We start from the raw sequence: 16,986 nt of genomic DNA, 5'->3' as shown, positions 1-16,986 counted from the left end.
ATTTCACAATATTATTGGAAACAACATCTCTGCTGTTAGTGCAAGCTCCCACAATCAATACTGCACGATGGCTTTATCTGAACCATTATGTAATCATATCTAAGGATAAAAAATATTGGATGTTGCCACAGTAACAAACAAATATTTAGCATCAACAGCAAATTTATCAAAAACATTGCATAAACTCACACCTGTAGGAGAAGGAATACAACTGTAACAAAGATAATTACAATTCATAGATTGTAATTAAAAATCTGACTATTAGGAAAAAATACACTCATCAGTATCCGTAATTGAACTGCTAGCATTGCCTGAGTCTCTGAGCATATAATTTCTTCCTTTTCTGTCCTAATGGAAATAAATAAAAGAGCAAATACAGTCTGACTCAATGCCAGCCTTTTTACTCTTACTGCAATGCCTCACTCATCCTGATGCTGTGATTCTAACCCATGGGCACAAGATGGCACACTTTCCAGCACTGACAGCACCTCAGGAAGGAGAATAAAATATTATAACTCCACATCCCAAGCTAATCAAACCTATTTTCAGCATCACTGTCTTTCAGACTCACACAACGGCAGTGAGCGAGTGAAAGAACTTCTTCTCGCTCTCCCTGCTGCGCTCTAAGTCCCGCTACAATAATATCTGAGACAAATGGATGTGACACCAACAATTTTATTTTCCCATCCATCTCATTGTGGGCCTTTGGCTCCGAGAGGGGAAATATGCTTGGGATCAGACACGACTGCATAATAAAGAAGTCATCCGATCGAGTTCAAACTTCCACGCAAAAGAGGCTGTAATGACCGGCTACTAAAATGCCACAGCTTGTAAATCATGCCGTGAGGGAGGGACGGCAATGTAGCAGGTTTTCCTCGGATGCTAAATGAAAGCTAAACAAACAGCTGGAGGACTGTGATTAAATGTAATGGAGAGAGGAGTTGAGTGCCAAGCCCGAGGTAATGCAGCAGAGTTTGGGGATGCTTCGTTATAAAGAGAGAAAGATCCCAAGAGCGACATTTTGGGTCAAATCAAGCTGTCGAATTTCTCACTCAGTCAAAATTAGTGTTCTTGTGGGGGGGAAGCAGAGCAGCATGTTTCAATTAATAGGAGAGACAGATGAGAGAAAATGCTGCACTCACTCTGAGTGTGTGTTTGTGTATGTGTGTGGAAACAGACATTGTTCAATAAGCTCTGCTGGATGCCTGAAAGGTTTTGTAAGAAAGTTGACCCTTGTACTAATCTACATTCACACAGTTAAACAGGCTGATGAAGGAATGCCAAGGCTGGCCTTTTTGTCGTTCCTGGCTTTCAGACCTAAAATTACCTCATTCTCTCCCTTAAGGTCCAAACTCATTAACTTCCAAAAGCCAACTTCAATTATGCTGCCTGGCAAATAATTCATAACAAGCACTGAGTTCTTGTACTGTACGCCCTACACTTTCAGAAATTCTCAGCAGCAAAATATTTCACTGCTCGGACACCGTCCAAATGAGGGCCAGATTCTTTAGCAATGATTTAAAGACGAGGCTTTTGCCTTTTTTTCCAGCTTAGTTCCTTTGAATGTACTGGTTCCCTCAGCCCAAAACAAACACGGGCCTCTCTCCTGCTTTCCCTCTCTCTTTCTGTCTCTCTGAGAATAATTCAAAGTGATAAATAAGCATAAACAAGATCTCAGATGAATATGAAACTACATCAATACTGCAGTTGCTAATGAAGGAGAAAAAAAATCCTTGTTCCAGACAAAGCCTTGAAAAGAGCCTACCTTTCTCATCTCATGCGCTTTATAAATAGCCGAGGAACCTGAGCGCGAGGCAGCGCACCTATGAAAGCAAAGGCTAACCTTTGTAAATGTTTAATATGGGTCAGTCACACATCCTTGGGCAGGGTGAATAAGGAAATCCATTACAGCTGCTACACAAACCTAGACGACACCTTGATGGAGCTCGCAGCCTGCAAACAGCTGAGTCTACAGATTTACACTGATGATTGGCACGGCCGTTACTCTTCTGCACGCCGAGGAAAAACACACAGCACAACATTATCTATATTGAGAATCATGCCTGACGTAATTAGTCAAACTCGGGCTGCTGCTATAAATCAGGCACTTTTGTCTAGTGAAACAATAGATGTGATGGCATCTTACTAGGGCAAATGAGCCTGTAAATCTCCGTGCAAACTGCAACGATAAAATAATTAGATCAATCAGGGATTTAATTAGGATTTGTCAGCTTCAAACACCCAGCGTGCCAACCAGACTCCTTTCCATTAGGTAAATTTCATCAAGGGTGTAAATACAGATACAGAGATAAACGCAAACAGACGACTATTAATATCCATCAGTGCAAATCCCTCGGATTTCAGTGCACAGCAGTGAGATTCGAGGATTATGTATAGAAGCTGTACGCTCTGCAGAATGATTGCGTAGGATAATCCGTTCAATATTGTGATTGTTTACTGCAGCCTGCAGTCTCGAATGAAGCACTGACCTCTTCAGGGACACAAACAGCTGATGTAATGCCCAGAGGAAACGGTGCTATTCCAAAGACACACCATTAAAATTTACTTAAAGGGCTTGCATTAAAAAGCTGTCATCCTGGCTATAGTTTCAAGGAAGCGATCCGTGAAGCGTGGCTCATTCGAATTGAGAGCAAACATTAATTCCAAAGAGGAAAGAAAAATCAATAAAGCACTGGGAGGAACTGATGTGTTTCTTTTTGCACCCCCCTCCCCCTCCTGGGAAAGCCACAATACACTTTATCATGCACCAGATTAACTTTTTTTGTTTTTTCTTTTTTCAGTTGATCTTTCTAAACGAACAGCCAAATAATGTAATAAGGTTATGTAAATCTGCAATCTTTATGCAAAGCAAAGAACAAATCCTTTGCAGGCTAATTACAGAATAGAGGATGCAAATACAGAGCCGTTAACAAGGGATTTACATGGTACAATATAAGCATCGAAGTCACGAGATAAGGAGCAGGGAATGCGGTTATCTGCAGAGCGGAAATCACGGACGGCCCGTTTCTGGAACAGCGATCTCCCTGGGAGGAGGAGGAGGATTAAATAAATAAGCGCGGCCTGATTGATCAGTGCCACTGACCTATATAATTAAAAAGCAGCAGGAAGGGAGGGAGGAATGCCGCAGTCTCTCTCAAGGTTATTCATGTCGTTTTTATGACCCAATTTGCAATCTATGTTTCTTTCTTCCTCTTTTATCCTGCCCTCCTCTCTTCAATCACCAGACATTTAAAGAGATGAGAGAGCTAAATAAATATTAGGAGTCATTCTACTCTGATCGCCAGGACTGTACAGGATGTTAAATATTGATTTGAAGCTTTTGTGCTTTGAGCAGTTTTAGTGGCCTAAATGGAAAAGCCTCCACTGGGATCATGTATGAAATGACCAAACATACCCTAGATTACATTTAAACATAAGCAACACAAGTATCTCTTCTCCTCCTTGCAGTTTATAACTTTGTTACTATGTAACCTTACCCCAAGCCACAGAACAAAGTGAGCGCATTTAGCCTGGTGCCCTTCACAGAAACACTAAATACTTAACAGAAAACTTTCTGAACAAGACAGAGGAATCGAAACAAATTATCCAACAAAAAAATAAAACATGAATCGTTTATGATTATTGTTTCCAGGCAGGAGAAATAAAAAACAGGTCATTTTTTTCATTTAGATTATAATTACTAGCAGATACAAAAATTCAAAAGCAACTTATGTTTCTTTTCATTCTCTGTAAAACAAAAAAAAAGAAATCGTAAGCAAACTAAAACAGACATTTTCCCTGAAACCTGTGGTTGTTGCTGATAGAGCCGTAAACTAGTAAGGCAGACCTGTACGCCTATGACTCTTACTATTAGTTAACTTTAGGAATAGTTTGGGACTGTATTCCATAATGATTATAGATATGGCAAGAACAGGAGAAAAATTTCTCTGCAAATGTGCATCATTTGCAATCGATTTAAGCCATTTTCAGCAGAAATAAAAATAATGTTCAGGTCATTGTATTTTATTTATTATTTCCCCCCCAATTTTCTCCCTAATTTTAGTCATGGCCAATTCCCAGCCATCAGGTAGCTCTCACCTATCACATGATGGCCACCAACCATGGAGGGCAAAGGCTAACACGTGCTTTCTTCTGAGGCACATGAACCCACCCAACCGCAACTTTTCTAACTGCTGCTCATGCAATGTCAGGGGGCGGTCTAACACTCTCAGAGCAAAGCTCTATCCGCCCACTTCCACATGCATGAGCTCACAAATGCACATGATTGGCTAGTGTCACTGTGATTGATAAGGGAGGGAGTATGCCAACCCTCCCTGAGAGCATGGCCGATTTTGCTCTCTTGGACTCATTGGGATGCAAACTCGCGATCACCAGAGGATAAGGTGAGCGCTTTCTTATTATGCCACTTGGGAGCCGAGCAGGTCAAATTAAAACATCAAAAATATTTTTGTCCTATATTTTTGTAAAATACAGAAAAAAATGGTGGTTTAATTAGTTGCATACATTCTATCCCTGATTTAGTCCCTATCAGGAGGATCCCCACAATATGTAAGGTATGAACATGATGTGCTATTATAGGGACAAAATCAACAATGGTATGGTGTGATGAGGCACAACGCAACATGGAGATAATGCATAGTGTTTTATTCCTTTTACACCACAGCTACTTTCCGACAACTGGTTGTTACTTAAAGAATGGCATCATACTTTATACTCATCTATAGTTACATTTAATGTTGTGGAACGTCTGCAAAACTAGTTAGTTCCTGTTATCTTTATCACTTATGTTACGTTATTCTCTCACCAGCCTCTCTTATACTCTGTCGGAAAACCTGAAGTTACAGCTCTATCTATGTTACAACGCGATGAACTGGACAATTAACATCTCCTTACAGAAAACATGACCATAGCACATTTTTTATCCATTTATGTGAAACCACCGCACAAGACCCTGTGTAAGTTGTAACAATAGAAATGATAACACATTAGAACAAGCACATTAATATAAACCTGTGATTTGCTGGCATCATCTTCTGACCAATCAGAACTGAGAATTCAACAGCACTGTGTGATAATAGGGTTTATTTTGCTACTAATCAAATTGAATCTAAAACATATCGTTATTTCAAAATACACTGCACAACTGTGTTGCTAATTAATAGAGTGTGTCCTGAATGAATGAGACAGAATATGACAGTTAAAGAGCTAAAAGAGCATGACACTTAAGAGCTGCTTCAATTCAGCTCCAAAGCAGAGAGTTTTTTATGCAGAACAATTCACTCATCCCACGATGAGAAACTGAAAACTTTCCTCGGGCACAACAGTGTTTCAGTCTGCGACTAAAGGATAGAACAGCTTAACAGCCGGGCAAATTAATCCGGTTAATTACTCTCACTCACAAGTGGACATACGAGCATGTTGCCCCACATTTGGTCAAGGATGTTCCATGAGCTTTTGGCAGTGTGTTATTCACTGAGCAGTACGATATTATACACATATATTGATTGAGCACTGGGTTGAGAGCAGTGGGCCTGAGGTGAGAACCCACTTGTCTGACCTTGACTCTCAGCTCCCTCAAAGCACCGGCAGCAAACACAGACTTCTCACAAACATTAAAGGTCGCATTGGATTGCTTTTCAAATAACTGAAAGAAGGCCTTTTTCCATAGCTTACGCACTGATCCATGCCAAAATTGATTGTGAGTGCAGTACACAATATAAGTACACAAAAACAGACACAACTCTGGACATTTATAGACTCCTTTTCCTATATTAAGTGGCATTAATTAAGACTTCTAATTTTTAATGATTAAATCTCCTTGCACCGTCTTTTCTCAGATGATGTGATTCTCTGATAATGTCAGCAGAAAGTGAAAATATCATGAATATGATAATATAATGAATATGATCAAATTTATGTAATTTTTCATATTATGAGATCATAATAAATAAAATATCATATTATTCAGCCTGTTCTCAATGCTTTTACACATTTCTTACACTATATGCCCAAAGGTACAGAACTGTGCAAAAGTCTTAGGCACATGCAAAGAAATGCTGTAGAGCAAGGATGCCTTCAAAAATGATGAAATTAAATGTTTCTACATTAAAAAAAATACTATAAAGTAATCTGTAATAAATAAGACAAAGTCAATATTTGGTGTGACGATCCTTTGCTTTTTAAAAAAATAGTAGTCTCAGGTACAATTTGTGCAGTTTTTTGAGAAAATTAGCTGTAAGTGTTACTGAGCATCTTGCAGAGTCAGCCACAGTTCTTCTGGAGACTTTGACTATCACACTTACTTCTTATTTTATCATAAATTTTGAATCAATAAAGTAGAAGTCATAGAATAAAAATCTATAACAAAGTTTGTACTAAAAAAAAAATAGGGTGCCTAAGACTTTTGCACAGTACTGTATGTGGACACCTGACCATCACACCCATAGGTGGTTCTTCCCCAAACTGCCGCCACAAAGTTGGAAGCGCACAATTGTACAGAATGTCTTTGTATGCTGTAGTATTACAGTTTCCTTTCACTGGAACTAAGAGGCCCAAACCTGTTCCAGCACAACAAAGCGAGTTCCATGAAGATGTGGTTTGCAAAGGTTAGTGTAGAAGAGCTTGAGTGACCTGCACAGAGCCATGACCTCAACCCCTCTGAACACCTTTGGGATGAACTGGAACACCGACTGAACCCCAGGCCACCTCACCCAACATCAGCACCTGACTAATGCGCTTGTGGCTGAATGAGCACAAATCCCTACAGACACACTCCAAAATCTAGTGGAAAGCCTTCACAGAAGAGTGGAGGTTATTATAATAGCAAAGGGGGACTGAATCTGGAATGGGATGTTCAACAAGCACATATGGGTATGATGGTCAGGTGTCCACAAACTTTTGGCCATAAAGTGTATTTTTGATTCTTTCTATAAATACATTTGAAAAAATTATCTGCCAACAGAACAGGAGTATTTCAAACTTAACATTAGTTAAAAGTGTCTAGAAATAGTTTTAATAATCACAAATTTGATTTAATGTAATCTTATAATAGGAAACACTAATAGAAAATACATGGCATATTAAATTAAATAATAAAATGAAAGTGTAAGTGTTATTGATTTCATAATAGATGGAAACAAAAACATTCCTCTCAGCAGTTTTGTAAATAGATTTTAAGGAGAATCTCTTAATTAAGAACTTTTAATGCTACTAAGAAGAGTTCTTTGTGGGAAGATAAGATTGTGAATACAGCACCTGAATTTCAGGATAGTATTTTAATAGAGCTGTTCTAATTTGGTTACCATGTTGTAAACTAGACGAAAATGACTTGTGTTAAAGCCAGTCTAGGACACTATAAATGCGTTTTGCATTTCTGTTTGTGCGCTTACAATTGATGATTGTCAAAGCTAAACTGGATCTTGGTGAAAAGCGCTAAACGTGTAAATGGTGGCTGTACCTCTCGTAGTGTCTCCGCGTACACGTGGCAGCACTGGTGCTTCCTGGGTTTCCACCCAACTCGTCATATACATTTTTCCACTGTCGGCGGGCTGTGATCTGGCAAACGACACAACAAAGATAAAAGACATTTAACATGATTACTATACAATAACATTAGTACAAGGTCAATATGCTACTTGTAATCTAATGCCTGCTACTGAGGACATATCAAGGTCCATTAAGTAAGGAATAATGCGCAATGGGCCGTGCTGTGATGATAAACTAATCAATGTATCACCCTGAAGTTGATTATTTTCCTATAACAGCATGTCCTGAAGCAATTTATTCCTCTAGTTACATTTTATGTTGTGAACCATCCACAAAATGGTAGTACATTATAACAGCTATAAACAGTTATGTCATCACCAGAAACATGTGAAGGAACAGCACTTCTGACACTGGAGGCTCCTTCCAAAAAAACTCTTAAAAAAAATTACACATTTCTAAATTCCTTAAATTCCTTTTAAATTAGAAGGTAATATAGAAATGATAACAAAAAATTATATTAAAAAAAAAATAATAAAATTAAAAATTAAAAAGTTAAATATTAAATGTTAAATCTCCTTAGAGATGTTTATTTATTATTATTAATGTGTGGCCCCTGTGAATTAGCTGTTAACATAGAAATGACAGTGAGAATAAGTGTATTAACATAAACCTGTGAACTACTGTCAGAGGTGCTTTTATATAAAATGAATCAACTCCTTCATGAATCAACATGATGCTTGTTGTACATCAGTGTTTACTGCTCAAGGCCAACTCAGGCCAATTGCCCTACCTTGTAACTAAGACTCTGAGACAAACTGGACTGACTGGACTTGATACTCTTGTTCAGTCACCTCCTTAACGCAGGTACATATGACTGGCTGATGAGCAACACACGCAATTAAGTCATTTTCCAGGGTCGTCAATGTTTAACAGCATGATTACAAATCTTTTGGACATCTCTAATGTGAGTCTAACAAACATCATAAACATGATTATCATAATGACTGCACACAGTACAGATATTCCTGAGAGACCTTCAGTATGTTCTGAGTGCAAAGGTTTTCCAGTTGCTAATGGAAGCCTTTCTGTATAGAAGTACATGCTGCATGAAAATCAGAGGTGAGCTATTCAACAAATGTATGCTATACGACAACATTTCACATAGTTAGGCAGCTGTATACACTTGGCCCTTAGTGTCCATGATGGAATATCTGCCAATTATTTAAAAACAAGTCCATATTTCACACAATTACAACATCAATGACTCTTCATTATGTGGCATAACTAATATACAGCAGGAGAGATCACTGGCCTAATATTCTTTGACTATTTTAGATGGGCTACGCAGTTTAGATGGGTTCTGACGCATGGACTTTGACATCAGTGCACTTCATTACACTAATGGAGTTGTGTTCCAGCTCAGACAGTATTCCTCAGAGCTGGCTATGAAGACTCCGAGCCTCTCAAACAAGAGCTTCCTCGAATTTACAATAATTTCATTATGGAACATACGCAAAGCAGCGTGTTTCCTGTGCCTCAAAGACAGGCAGCCTGTAGTATTGATAAGTTAGATAAAAAGCCTCCTGAGAGAGCGAGAACGAGAGAAAGAGGAAAAAAGAGGCCTTGAGTGGCTTCCTGTTCACTCCTTGTCCAAACAACTCGGCCTCCTTTCTTGCTTCTCTTTCCTTTGCTCAGACAAACAAAAAAAACGGCACTCGACATCACTGAGAATCTTGCGGAAACCATTTCTGACTGAATGTAAAATGTTCTGGCCACGTTATTGCTGTGCGGATGTTAGATGCGCTGCCAAACAAATTCTCTGTTTGCTGGTCTTGGAATAATAACCCCCTTAAGAGGCTCAATATGTGCACCGAACAGGCCTGACCAATTTCCTCTCCGGCAAAAAGGGTTACACATGTTTTTTTACTTGTACATTTTTTTTTTTTTTTTTTTTAAGAGAGGCTTCAGTGAGTCATTTGGGCCAAACATGGAGCTGAGACAGGGCTCAAACTTAGTAAAACATGTGTTTCGTGGCAGGCTGAGAAATTTGCAAAATCCTCCTGCCTGTTTCTCCTGCTGAAACGCTGCTGCCAGTGGGACTATAACCCTCCGAGCGGATGGTGTACACACTTACCAACTCGTATCCTCCCAGCTTCTGAGCAGCTTGAAACATCGTCCAAAGGTTTACTGTGAGAAGGACAATAAGAACAAGGATCAATACCACAGAAGACGAAACAGCCACAGTAACACACTCTCCCCATCAAGCACAATAAGGATGGAAACATTACTCAAAGCACTCGTCGACAATCCATCCTCTGTTATAAATTTTTTTTTGGCCTTGAGAATCCTAAGCAGGGGCCTCTCAGGAAAACAGAGAACAGATGAAACTAAATAAATACATAGCACTCGTACAAATGAAGTCGAGCACAAATTAGCGAGACTATTGCTGCTGGGAAGATTAATCAATCAGGATTCAATCTCCACACATACACACACACACACACACACACAAAACCCATTGCATTCATCAGAGCAGCGTTCTCCTACGCCCATATCTGGCAGTATTGATTTTCACCTCCTCCCTAGCAGCTATTTCAGATGGACTGCAGGATTACGCCGCCTGTTCTTTTTTAGCCCTGTGAATGACAAGCCCACAGCTTAGAGCGCTGTGAACTGAGGCTTTTATGCATCAACAATATCTCTCTCTCTCACACATGCACACAAACACACACTCTTGCTTGTAAAAGCTGTGTGAGCTCTTTAATATTTGATCTGAACATGCAAGATAAAGCTCGTGTTTACATAAATGCAGGTATTATGTGTATGTGTGTAACACTGCACCATTATAAAAATATATATAACATATACAATTATAAATATATATATAAAATATCTATAAAATATTTTGCAGCAAAAATATATAAGTTCAAAACAATGCACCACTTTAATCAATCTAATCAAGTTTATTACAATTAAATAGCTTTCTGTTTTTCAACATAAAGTAAGGAATAAAGCACTTGAGGGTGTGCAGTTATAGGAAAATAATCAACGACTGGGTGGTGTGATGCAGGCCGACACGGTGAGGAGTTACTCTTACCACTCCAAAATTGACTTTTTTTTTTTTTTTATAACAGCATGTCCCAAAGTATGTTATTCCTCTTATACCACAAGAATTTCCCAATGATACAATTTTTTTTATTTATAAGTGAACGTCATACTTTTATCAGTCTATAGTTCCATTTAATGTTGTGAAAGGTCAGTGAAACAAGTTAGTTCTTGTTATCACTTATGTCATAGCAGCTATAAACAGTTGTTCCCTCATCAGTCTCATTTTTTCTCTCTCTTGAAGTTAATAAGACAAAGTTAATAAGTTAATAAGAAAAAGAAAAAAAAAAAAAAACGCAGCTTGTCATGTCACCAAGAAGCCACATAATCCTCCATCCTGAAAACTTTTCCATGGCGGGAAAAATACTGACGGTTACAAAGACTCCTACCATAAATGGTAAATAAATATCTCTTTACAGAAAGCCATTTATTAATTATTATTATTCTTAGATTATATGAAAGTCCCTACGTATTTGTTGTTACTATAGAAATGATAATGAATTGGAACAAGCGCATTAATATAAACCTTGCAGTCCGTACTACTGTCAGCTGCTGTTATAGAAAATTCAACTGGCTGATTTAATATCATGTACCACTATAAGGGCTTTCACTTTAGTAACTGCTTGTATTCTCCCCCACTAAATTCCTTACTAAGATTAGCTGTTGGCAATTTTCATGTTAATATTTGAAATTAATTTTATATATATATCCTATATAATATCCTAAGTGAAGATCTAATTTCAGTTCTGGAGCTCTACAGGTATAGTTAATGTTTCTAACTGCACACTGTTTATATGCCATGTTTGCTTATTTGTGTTCCTTCCAGGCAAAAAAATCTAATTATAATGCTAATATTGGCTCAGGAGTGATAACCAATACTTCCTAGAGTACAGAACGCTAATACATCTTCAAATACTGCATGTTCTCTGCTCTCTGTAATTGAACCAATCCCCAACTGAGATGTGATTCATCTGTGTTTTTTTTTTTCTGTCCTGTACTAGATAAAAAAGGGAACATCTTATTCTTGAGCTGGTTTTAGTGGCTGGGAGGTAGCCGACATCCGTGCACAGAGTGGAGGAAAACAAACTGCGGCTTTTTTAGATGTTCCACTCAGGTGGCTCTGTTCTGTGCGCCCCAGAGGCAAGAGGTTTGTGTAGAGAAAAAAAAACAGGGATTTGTGTCATTGGATTCTGATTCAGCAATGTTAACAATAAAAGGTGCCTTGGTGTACAACTGAAATAATACGTGGCAACCTGGCACACTGTGAATGAGTTACTGATGCCTATTTACAGCACACAGATTAACAGGAGGAGAATATGGTTTTCTTTTTTGCAGGAGAGGAAAATGTGCATTTTCCATTTTCTCCAGGCCTTCCTATAGGTATGACATAAACTGCTTGTCGATTCGGGTCAGACATGGTATGCACTTATACATATTCATGGACTGGAGCACCGTGGCACTGATGACTGCGCTAAAATCAAGAGGGAAATTGAAAAAGAATATTAGCATTTTCACTTTCAGCATTTAGATAGAGAAGGGTGTGTTTGTGCGCTGTTTAGGGTTTGGATTTGACGCTGAACTACTTGCCTATTCACATCATGCGTGCTGATCAGGGAGCTGCAGGCAGCAAATTAGAAAGGGCACAGCTGACTAACACTAATTGTCTCCGCACTTTCTTGAGTTACGCCGACCTACTTTTCAACATGGCTTAGTAGATCACAACTTTTCTGTTTCTTCAAAAGGATAACCTGTGCTCCCTGGTGAGGGAAGGGATGTCTCAGGGAATACTGCATATTTATTCCATGGCAAGTGGATGGCCATGTCTAGTGTCTCAGTATTATAGTCCTGAAGCCTCATTTATAAAACTTTCATGCAATCAGATTTGATATTAAGATAAAAAGATATCTTTTTATCTTACGTTATATTACATTAAATTACATTAAATCTATTTTTAATGAAACTGACATACAAATGCCTTTATACATATACAGACTAAAAAACCTTTCTATTCATGTTATGTTTATAATGAACTGTGAATTCATTCATATCATGTTATAATGCATTCATAATGTTATAATTATTTATGGAATTCATTACACTTTATAGCTATCCTTACTATGCATTATGGAATGTTAGCATGCCGCAGTGATTATAACACAATATTTCACTAATACCAAAGAAACCCAGTCCCTCTGTGCAGAATGCATTATGAGACATAATTTTATTTTGAGTTTGTTTGTTTGTTTTTAATAAATTAATTATTCCAGAGTGGTTATCATGAAACCAGACGACAAAATGTTCCAAGACAGTACAAAACTTTTGTAAATTTAGTGCTGATCTCTGTATATTGGCAATAAATGCCACTGATTTAATAAACATTTACATCTAAAATATGTGTCACTTTACTTAGAGCTCACAAATACAGCTTATAAGCTATTATAATAATATGTCTGTTAATAATCTACACTCAGTTGATTACATTCACCTTGGTATTGGCGATTGGTATTAGAGAGTTATAGACACCACTTATACCATTTATAAATGCATTATAAACATGGCTATAAACTGCAATGCCTTTTCATAAACAATTGTTTAAAAATGTGTATAATGCCTTGAATACATGTTATGAATGTATTACTGGGTCATTACACAAATGGCCTTCATAGAAACTCTTAATAAAATTTTCCTTGTGCTCGTGCACCAGCGTGATAGCGTGATAGGCTCAGTGTTTTTCCCGATGGGTGATTTTACTCTGCGCTAATTAATTTAGTCAGTTACATTAGTGAGTGCCTGAACGAATGAATTACGGAATGAATCTAATGCTGATTGCTTATGTGAAGGAAAAGCAACAGCTGAGGGTAAGGAGTAATAAATTCCCAACAATTAAATAGATAAAAAGCAATAAACAAACAAACAAACAAACAGGTAGAAAGATAGATGGATACAAAGAGGGCCAGATAAATTAAACATTTCAAAATGTGTTAACAGTGGTTGGATAAATCAGTAGTTTTTACTCATATTTGCCCAGCAGAGAAGTATGTTCAACATCCAAAAAAAGAAAGAAAAAAAAACTTCTCCTTACTGACAAAACAAAAGATTTAACTTGGTATGTAACTATGTTCAAACTTAATGTACTTCAGGGTCGATGCTGTAACTACGGGTCCAAATTCCACTGAATTCCGCGTCTTGTCGCGCGGCGCGTTTCCCAGTGCAACAAGCGCTTCTCAAGCATTTCCTTTTAGTTCATGTCACATGCCTTTGTTTCGGTCATGTCACTGCTATGTTTCCTGTCCAGGTGTTCTGTGTTAATCTTGTGATTAGTTTGTTTATTTATATCCTGTTGTGACTGATCATGCCTTCTATCCCTTAAAGCCAAGCCTTGTTCTTTGCTTTGGTGTTTCCTAGTTTGGACCTTACTTGTGTTTTCATTTTCGAATGATGGATTATCCCTTTGTGACCTGCATGTGTACTGACTACGAGTTTTTAACAAACAACATGCTGAGTTTACGCACATGCCTCCTCCTGCCTTTAATCACCACACATTACACAGAACAGTGGCTGCTGCACTACACACAACACATTGCTCGTTTTTATTATCCGGATTAATTAGCATGCACGAATGACGAACAATCTTTTCAGAATCAGGAACACGCAGGTATGTGGAAACACTGAAAAAAACAAGCAAAATAAAGTCAAGCGCAAGAACCTGTTATATAACTCTCCAGCTATAAGAAAGACTCTAGTGATAATATCTTTTATGTGTAATGTGAAGAGAGAACACTAAATCTCATAGCCAAACTGCTGGTCAGTGCCTTGATGACTTTTTCCTCGAGGACGGTACAATGATGTGATTCTTTAATAATAAACATAAACTCATTCATTTGCCTTAGCCTATATTAATGCATTTAACTAGCTAACTAGCTTGCCATATGTCATTATATTACTTTAGCTATCACTTGTTAACCTAGTTTTCTCCACACTGGAGCCCTAAGGCCTAGCTTTATGATTTGTCCACCCCAGCTGTTTATTTTAATTTAATTACAGTGTGACCTTTTCACTCATAATAATGAGTGGCCTGTGAACTGCAGTAGGCTATCGAGAGCCATCTGTCCAGTTCATGTGAAGAGAAAAACTGGCATCACTTTTCATGTGTAAGGATATTTTATAAATTGTTGATAGAAACCTTATACACGAGGACCCTCGGAGAAAGAGTGAAAGAGAGAGCGGGCATTACACAACTTACTCTGCTTGAACCCTAGATAGGGTATTCGCTCAATAGGGGTCTTCCTCTCTTTCATGTACTTGTAGAGAGCCACTAGGAAGGCCTGCTCTTCAGCGCGACACTCCTCCCCTGTCTCCTCCTTGCTCTTCTCCTCGGCCAATACCTTTTTGCAGCTGCTGCTCTTAGGTTTGGACACGATCGCCTTTGTTTCTGCTTTCACCTGGATGGTGATGAGTAACGGAAGAAGAAAGAGGAGACAAGAGGATTAGCAAGGGCTAACTGAAAATGCTTTGCTAGAAATTCATCATATATGCATCGAGTTACTTCGGTGAACTACGTGAACACATTTCCTAATTGACTAGGCATTGTGAAATTCACATGAGATTCAACTGCCTTACTTATATTGCAGATGACTAGCAACACTCGAGTTAGCTATGAAGAAACCAAAACGCTGATGCTGTATATTATCGTGTACATATGAAGCATCCTATAGATTTGTGATATGTAGGCTGTAATGGATATGGAGCTATAATGCACTGGAAAAAAAAAAGAGATGCGCTGAAATTTTTCACAATCCAGCTTTTTGGTTTCCAAGCACCGGAGTGCTGGAGGTGGGCGTGCTGTGTGTTGAGCCCGCAGTCAGATCCCGAGTGTCGGCTTCAGTCATGCAGTCACACTCGACAGTCAGCGCTGGCCCACACGTATCTGCTTAGCCATCTGCTCCCAACAATCACATGCATTTATTTTCCAAAAGAGCTATCAAGGCTAGCAGGATATGTGAATGAACAAAAAAACATCAAAACAGTGGAAACTAGTTCACCACTGCTACTAAATAAACACAGCTTGGAAACAAGGCCAACTGCAGAACAAAGACTTTTAAAAGATCTGCTACTGGAACTAAAAAGTCTTTGGTGTGAAATAATACAGATACAGATAATACAGATAATACAGTAAACCAGCTAATTTTGCGTGGGTGGATCTTGATCCTTAATTAAAACAAAATTCTGGCTTGGAACATGGACGTGGAACATACAGAACTGTGCAAAAGTCTTAGGCACATGCAAAGAAATGCTGTAGAGCAAAGATGCCTTCAAAAAGAATGAAATTAAATGGTTCTACATTGAAAAAAATATTATAAAGAGCAGTAAACAGTAATAAATGGAACAAAGTCAATATTTGGTGTGAAGATCCTTTGCTTAAAAAAAAAAATAGTAGTCTCAGGTACAATTTGTGCCGTTTTATAAGGAAATGAGCTGTAAGTGTTACTGAGCATCTTGCAGAAGCAGCCACAGTTCTTCTGGAGCCTTTGACTATCACACTTGCTTCTTATTTTTGCAGCAAAACCCAGCAGCCTTCATTATGTTTTTTTGTCTGAAAAGTGTCTCTTATTTAATATTCTGCTTACTTTACTGACATACAAACATTGTTCCGTAACATTTAATTTTGTGAAAACTAATGTTTGGAAATTTAAAATGTTTTTGTATTGAATAATGTAGAAGTCATAAAATAAAAATCTATAACAAAGTTTGTACTAAAAAAAAATAGGGTGGCTAAGACTTTTGAACAGTACTGTATATGCACTCTACGGATGTAACACATTGTCACTATCTGTATCTTTATGGTGCTCCAAATATCCATATCTTTATCTATATTTATATTTAAACCCAAAGTGGGCGTGGTCTAATATGAACCCTAACACTATGCCCCCCAGAAGCACTGGAAAACACTGAAAAACAAAAACACTCATAAAAAGTGAGCACTGTCAGCATGGTGTGTGAATTCTGACTCTTCCTCAACCTCACCTATGTCACTCAAATTTACCTCAACTAGAGATGTTTGCAAGAGATTTGTTTTTAAAATCCTGTTTGCGCTAGGCTTTGGAAGATTGACGATAGTATTGGAAATCGACAAAAGATTCCAAGATTCCAATTATCGCGATGTCTATGATGACAGAAGATTTAAATCTATGTCGGAAACCGTGCTGTCTGCGGCTTTAATTTCGACAAAATTAAAGTGTTGTGGCTCTTAATATGTGTTTTCTTCTCGCCTGTTTTGTATCCTATATGTACCTTAATAACCTGCATCAGAGCAGAGCAACACAACATCTTTCTCCGATGCATCTTAGCTTCCCTTGTCCATGCTGCTGAATGGAT

At 38.1% G+C, this 16,986-nt stretch overlaps 1 protein-coding gene across 3 annotated transcripts in view; it reads right to left on the bottom strand.

Annotated features, from left to right (window-relative positions):
- Positions 1-16,986, bottom strand: part of arid5b (AT-rich interaction domain 5B) — an 85,935-nt gene that overhangs the window by 12,186 nt on the left and 56,763 nt on the right. For all 3 annotated transcript variants that reach the window (XM_026915042.3, XM_053238600.1, XM_053238601.1), the window contains 3 exons: positions 14,855-15,053; positions 9,641-9,693; positions 7,478-7,575 (listed from right to left, as the gene is read on the bottom strand). In XM_026915042.3, coding sequence (XP_026770843.1) covers positions 7,478-7,575; positions 9,641-9,693; positions 14,855-15,053 — 350 coding nt within the window. The remainder of the gene's footprint in view (positions 1-7,477; positions 7,576-9,640; positions 9,694-14,854; positions 15,054-16,986) is intronic.

Source organism: Pangasianodon hypophthalmus, chromosome 12 (assembly GCF_027358585.1).
Source record: "Pangasianodon hypophthalmus isolate fPanHyp1 chromosome 12, fPanHyp1.pri, whole genome shotgun sequence".
Taxonomy (NCBI): domain Eukaryota; kingdom Metazoa; phylum Chordata; class Actinopteri; order Siluriformes; family Pangasiidae; genus Pangasianodon; species Pangasianodon hypophthalmus.
Note: the sequence above shows the minus strand (reverse complement) of the source record. Positions and strands in the feature narration are given on the sequence as shown.